Source organism: Parus major, unplaced genomic scaffold (genome assembly GCF_001522545.3).
Source record: "Parus major isolate Abel unplaced genomic scaffold, Parus_major1.1 Scaffold220, whole genome shotgun sequence".
Lineage (NCBI taxonomy): Eukaryota > Metazoa > Chordata > Aves > Passeriformes > Paridae > Parus > Parus major.
The window spans coordinates 392,708-399,263 of record NW_015379263.1 but is presented as its reverse complement, the minus strand read 5'-3'; the positions used below and the strand labels follow the sequence as shown (position 1 = coordinate 399,263).

Here is a 6,556-nt window from a genome sequence, read left to right as displayed (position 1 = left end):
GGGGGCGGGGCCGGCGGCGCGAGGCTCCGCCCCCTCCCGGGACCGGCACCGGGGCGGCCCCGAAGGTGGACGGAGGGAGCCCTCCGGGACTGTGATAGCCACGGGATTAGAGGAAGGGAGGGTGGGCTCCGGGATGGGGTCCCCCGAGCAGCCGGCGGGAGCGGGACTGTCCGCTGTGCCCCAGACCGGTGTCTCCGTTATCAGCATCTCTGCCCGGTCCCAGGGTTCCCCGTAGCAGCCGCCGGAACCGGTCCCGGTGTATCCGGAAGAGCTGCTGTGTCCGCTGCCGGTGTCCCTGGAGTAGCTGCTGTACCGGTCGTGGAATCCCCGGTAGCAGCCGCCATGCCCGGTCCTGGGGTCTCCGGTAGCAGCCGCCGAGGCCGGTCCTAGTCCCTGCTCACGGCCACCGCGTGCTGCTGATGGGCCACGGCGCTGCCCGGTTCCGGTATCCCCGGAGCAGCTGGTCCTGCGCGGTCACCGCCAGCCCCACGCACACCCCGCGACCCCGTGGAGCTCAGACCCTGCGGGGTACACGGGACCGGTACCCCCGTGTGGGGTCACAGCAACCCCTCGGACCCTGAAGAACCCCCGGGACCTCCCAGCCCCGGGGAGGAGTAGGGGGGGGTCAGACCCCCCAGACCCCGAGATCTGGGAGGGCTGTTGAGGGGGTTCAGCCCCCCTGAGCCCCTGGGCTGCACTACCCTGGCCCCAGCATCCCAATATCCCACCTCACACCCCCCCAGCAGCTCCTGCTCCTCTTTACCACCATAATTGAGCAATTAGCAATAATTAGTCCAACTGGGTGGAGATAAGCCACAAGGGGAACCGCAGCCAGAGCTCCCCCCACGTTCACAAAGTGGGAGCTGAAGTTTTCAGGGAGAGAATGGAGGGGACAGGGCTGAAGAAGCCCCCAATGGTCCCAGTGAGGCCCTTGGGGTGCTCAGCCCCACAGCACAGCCAAAGCTGGAGGGACCCCCATGCTGGGCTGTTGGAGGGAGCCTCACATGCTGCCTCCCCCCCAGCAAGGAACAGCCCCCCCAGTGCAGGGGTTACAACAAAACAAAGTTTAATTGTTTCAGCCCCGACTCCCACGGGTCCAGCCCAGCCGGGCTGCGGCCCCACGCTGGGAACAACACCCACATTGAGCCCTGGCTGCCAGAGCAGGAATGGCCCCGACCTGTCCTTGTGCATGTTGGGGACAGCAGGGATGAGCTGGGGGGCTCCCGGCTGGGACAGAACCCCCAGCCCCCTATGAGCCCCACAGCCTGTGCAAAATGAGGCGTTCCAAACCACAGCGGGACCATGTGGCTTCCCCAAAGCCTGGGGAAGGGTCTGATGCATCCAGGGATCCTGCCCCATCCCAGAGATCACATCAGGCAGCAGCTGTGGATCTGCCAGAGGAATTGTCCATTCCGTCAACCTCAATGAGCTTCAGGAAGATCTCCCATGGGGTCCTGGTTTAGTTTGGGAGAGAACTTCTAAATGGTGGTCCCAGGACACGTGGTCACCTGAGGATGAGGGGACATTGGGAACCCCGTTCCCAACCCCAGGTGGGTTCTGTCCCTCAGACAGAACCCACCTTGTCTCTCCTTGGCTGAGGACTCGAGGAAAATGGCTCCCAATGACTCCGCCAGCTTCTTCCCTTCATCTGTCCTCACTGCCCAGCTGAGGACACAGCAGAGCAGAGGACAGGCAGGATGTGCCACTGGGACACACACACACATGTGGGACCCCTAGAATCCCCCTTCCCCTGCAGGGCCGGGTCTGCCTTGCTCCCCACCAGCACCACGGGCATGCTGCAGGCACAGGGGGAATCAGGGCCCACCCTTGGCCACCCCTCCCCAGGAGGGACAGCACCTATTGGGTCTTCCCCCAGCTCCTGTACAGCTTTTTGTGGGGGGTTGTGACCGCCTGGAAGCTGTGGGGACAAGGGGACATCCAGGCACTTCTTCCCCCTGTTCTGGGTGATTCATTCCCAGGTCTCAGGAGCTCGTCAGCTCCTCAAGGATGTCACCAAGTAAACCAGGAAGTGGCCGTGGATGCCAGTGATGCAGGATGGTGTTCTCATCCTGGGGAGGAGAGGGGACAGTAGCAGGGGTGGCTGGGAGTCCAGCAGCCTCACAAGACCCCCCCAAACTGCCCCAGCATTACCTGCCCAGCCATGTCCACCAGCTGCAGCTGGAACTCATCCTTCCCCACCACCACCACCTTGCTGTAGGCTGCAAGGGTGGCACCAGGTATGGGGGGCTGCCTGGGACCCCCGAATCCCCCCCTCAAGGCTCAGACCCACTTCCACCTCATTCCAAGGGCACCTCGGCCCCCAGCACCTAAGAACTGGTGGGCCAGGGAGGTTTTACCTGCGTGGAAGGAAATGACACGGCTGGGTGGTCCCGGCACCACCCCGGGGCAGGGGACGGAGCCGGACGGAGAGACAGGAACCCCTTCCCGGGGGGGGCTCCAGGGGACACGGCTCCGTGGAGGCTGCCCAGGCTGAGCACGGCCCTAGACCCCATCCTGGGGTGGGGACCCACCGTGCTGAGCCCCTCCGGTGCACCCGCCGTCCCCGCTAATCCCCAGGGGAGCAGCCCCGCTCCCACGCACCCCCGGGCAGAGACCCCCGGAGGGCAGGCCCGCCCTCCGCAGAGGGCATCACCCCTTTCTGGAGCGCAGGACGTCCCAGGCCGAGTCCCCCCGCTGTGTCCCACGGCGCGGTAACCGGGGATGGGAACCGTGCGGGATGGGAACCGGACCGGCGGCGCGGGCGGGCGCGGCAAACGGCGCAATAAACGTGCCGGGGGGCGGGGCCGCCGCCACTACACCGGCGGCCGCACGTGACCACAACACCGCCCTCCTTCTCCCATTGGCTGCGCCGGGAGAGGGGGCGGGGCTAAGCGGCCGCGCAGGCGCCTTGGCAGGAGGGGAGCTCCATTCATGAAAACGGAGGGAAGGGCCGTGGCCACGTGGTGGTCGCGCCTCTGAGTGTGAATGGAGGGGGGAGGGGTGTCCTGGTCCTGACCCCCTCCCCCACCGTGCTTCCCCAACCTGTCCCGGCCCGGAGACACCCGAGAACACTCACACCCACCTCCTGCTCCCCGAGACCCCCACCCCAGCCTCCCCCAGCACTAGGACCCTCAGGCCCCCAGGGATATTTTAGGATGTCTGACCTCTGTCCCAGGGATCCCCGGCCTCTCGCGATGTCCAACTCAAGCCTCAGGGACCCCCAGCCTGGAAATACCCCAATTTTCTACATTGCCCAACTCCAGCCCCAGGGACCCACACCCCTCTGGGGATACCCCAGCCCCTGAGGGCTGCATTGCTATTCCCCTCACCAGAAACTGAGTCATGAGCTTGTCTCCATCTGGCCAAAATTTGGAGGGAAAAGTGAGATTTTTGCCCTTCTGAGGTCCAGAAAGGCCAGGGTGAACTGGGCTCCCTACTCCAGCACCGGGAGCCTTCAGAGGCCCAGGATGTCAAACCCCCAAGGATACCCCAGACCCCTGCAATGCCCTACCCAGTTCCAAGATATTCCAGGTGGATACTCCAGCTGCTCGGGATGCCTGACCCCACCCCAGTGACCCCCAGACCCTGGGATACTCCAGCTCCTCAAGATGCCCAGCCCCAGGGACCCCCAGCCCCCTCAGATGGTCAGTTCCAGCCCCTCCAGACTCCTCAGCCCAGCCTCACACATCCCCCACTTCCAGCCACAGTTTCAATAGGGCCATATTTCTTTATTTTCCCAAACAATTAAATAGTAGTATTTCTTTTGTTTTTTTAAACTGAAGTGGTTAAAAGCAGGCTGCCCCCTGCCCCGTGGGGTGAGCCTCGCTGCTGGGACAGGCAGGCATGGGGGACATTTATATTACCATTTATAAATAGAAAAATAAAACTCTCAAGCAGGGTGGGTTAGCGGTTAGCATAGTTAGAGTTGGACCTGGCACGGGGTGCCCATGCCCACGGCAGACACCCGGTGCTCACGGCAGACACCCTGTCCAGCCACCCTGTGGTGCAGGGACAGGGACACTGTGGGTGACAGGGACAGACCCAGAGCAGGGGGACAGGCAGGAACTGCTGCCAAGTGCTTGGTGGTGGGGTGTTTTTGGCATCCTCCCAGCTGGATTTGGCCCCAGGACAGGGTTTGGTGGTGCTGAGATGTGGTTTGACAGGCACCAACCCCGGCCCCAGCGCAGTGGTTAATAAAGCAATAAATACCAGGAGAGCATGTGGGGGTCCGGGTGTGAGGACCCAGCTGTGGGGGGCTCTGGGACACAGAACAGGGCTGAGCCAGGTCCCTGGGCCACCCCTGGACACTCCATCACCCCAGGGCAGGGCTGAGCCCCAACCTCCCCACAGCACGGGGGGTGCCCCTGTCCCTCCTCCCCGGGTCCGAGGGGTGCCCAGGGCTGGAGCCCCCCGTTTCCAGTGTGCGGCATCTCCTGCCATGTGCTAACTGGGGGGGCAGGAACCCCTACACCTGCAGGGTCTCCTGGCCCAGCACACCCCCAGCCAGGCGGTAGAGCAGGCGGGAGTACCAGTGCATGCCCACCTCCGGCACCGTCCCATTGCCCACCTCGGGGTGGGCCGGCAGCAGCGAGAGGAGCCCGTGGAACAGGCGGAGGGGGGCAAAAGCCCGGTGGGCCCAGCGGTGGCTCTCCAGGACGGCATAGCAGGATGCCAGCACCCCATTGACCAGCAAGGTGCCGTGGGAGGTGAGAGGGGCAAAGACCCCCACGCCGTCCTCCCGAGAGACCCTCAGCACCCTCGTGGGGCGCAGCCCCTGCCCGCCAGCCCCGTGGGCCAGCACGGCGTCACCGGGGCGCACGCGGCGAGCGAAGATGGGCAGGAAGGCGGCGGAGCCGTTGGCCGCCCCGCGGGCCGCGAATACCAGGTGGGACGGGGTGAGGAGCAGCCGGTGCGCTGGGCTGGCCGTCTCGATGGCCACGAAGGAGGCGCGTTGGCCCAGGTCCCGGTCGAGGAAGAGCAGCACCTCGGTGGGCACCAGGCGCCCGCCTGGCTCGGCGCCCAGCACCCAGTCACCCTGGCGCAGCTCAGCCAGGCCCCGGCGCTCGCCGCTCTCCAGCGTCACGGTGGCGTGGCCGGGAAAGCAGCCACCGGTGCGGATGGCCAGCGAGTTATCTGGGAGGATGGAGAAAGTCATTGGTGTCCCCACCAGCCACCTCCACCGGGCCACCACCTCCAGAGGGGAAACGGCAACCCCAGACCCCCAAACCACCCCCGGAACAAAGCGGGTATTTTCCAAAGCTCCCCCAGTTCCTGCATGCAGCTCCTGAATGCTGCAGGGCCCCTTTGTCCACCCTGCACTGATGCCCTTTGTTCCGGCCTGGAACGGTGACATTTATGGCCATTTTCACTTTCTGTCAATTGTCATTTCTGCACTGGATGGGAATTGCTGGCTGGAGCAACTACAGGGCTGGGGCCTGCAGGGCTGGGGCCTGCATTGCTATTCCCCTCACCAGGAGCTGAACCACAAGGCTGTCTCCATCTGGCCAAAATTTGGAGGGGAAAGTGAGGCTTTTGCCTGTTGGGGAGCCAGGTAGGGCGGGGGGAGCTGGGCTGGGGCCAGACACCAACCAGAGCAATAATCCCACATGGATCCAGGATATCAAGGGGGAGCAGCAGGGGCTGCAAGGCTGTGGGCTGGGATGATTATGGGGATGGCAGCCCCCTGCCCCAGTGACAGCCCCTTCTGTGTGGTACCTGCTTTGACAGAGACATGGATGTGTGCCTTGGACTCATAGTAGACCCAGTCGAAGCCAGCCTCCACAGCCAGGCGTGCCAGCATGCCGTACTTGTGGCGGTCACGGTCGGATGTGGTGATATCCAGCGCCCGGCCCTCGTAGTGCAGAGAGTCGGGGAGGTGATGCCCGTCCTCATCCCAGCCCTCTGTCACCCGCAGCTTCACCCCCGGCCACATGTTCATCACCGCGATGGCCAGCGAGTTCACACGCTCCTTGCAGCGCTGTGGGGACACGCCAGCACCGGCGTCACCCTCTCCACAACACACAGGGACCCCACAGGAACAGACAGACAGACAGACACCAGGCCTGTGAAGGGCTTTGAGCCCCAAAGGAGCTGCTGTGGGGGCAGATGTGGTGCCCCCCAGGGTGCAGAGAGGGTCACGGCTGAGCTGCCCCCCTGCCTGGATGCAGGTTGAACGTTAACGTGCCCCGGGGTCCCGTGGTGGAGCTGCTCCAAGTGCAGCTGGGCAGAACAGGCAAGGGACCGGGACGGGCACCGGGACGGTGTCACCTTCCCCGCAGCCACGGCAGTGACTGATTAACCTGATGGGGAGGCTGTGAAGCAGAGCTGGGGGGAAGCTGACCCTGAAGCAGCCCCGAGTCTGGGCTGACGGGGAGAGCAGGGTGTCCCAGGCAGCTCCGGGTCCCTCTCCCCATCATCAGCAGCATCACCATGGGGTGCAGGGGTCGGAACTGTCCCCCCCGCAGTCGCTGAGGTCACAGCGTCCCTCAGTGCCCCAGTGCCCCCCTGTCCCCCGCTCAACAAAGCGGTTCCCGGGAGCGCGGGGCCGCGGGGGCGG

At 64.7% G+C, this 6,556-nt stretch overlaps 1 protein-coding gene across 1 annotated transcript in view; it reads right to left on the bottom strand.

Annotated features, from left to right (window-relative positions):
* Positions 1-3,707: 3,707 nt before the first annotated feature.
* Positions 3,708-6,556, bottom strand: part of DHH (desert hedgehog signaling molecule) — a 5,036-nt gene continuing 2,187 nt past the window's right edge. Inside the window, exons 2-3 of the mRNA XM_015615637.3 lie at positions 5,716-5,977; positions 3,708-5,133 (exon numbers count right to left, since the gene is read on the bottom strand). Coding sequence (XP_015471123.1) covers positions 4,466-5,133; positions 5,716-5,977 — 930 coding nt within the window. The 3' untranslated portion in view covers positions 3,708-4,465. The remainder of the gene's footprint in view (positions 5,134-5,715; positions 5,978-6,556) is intronic.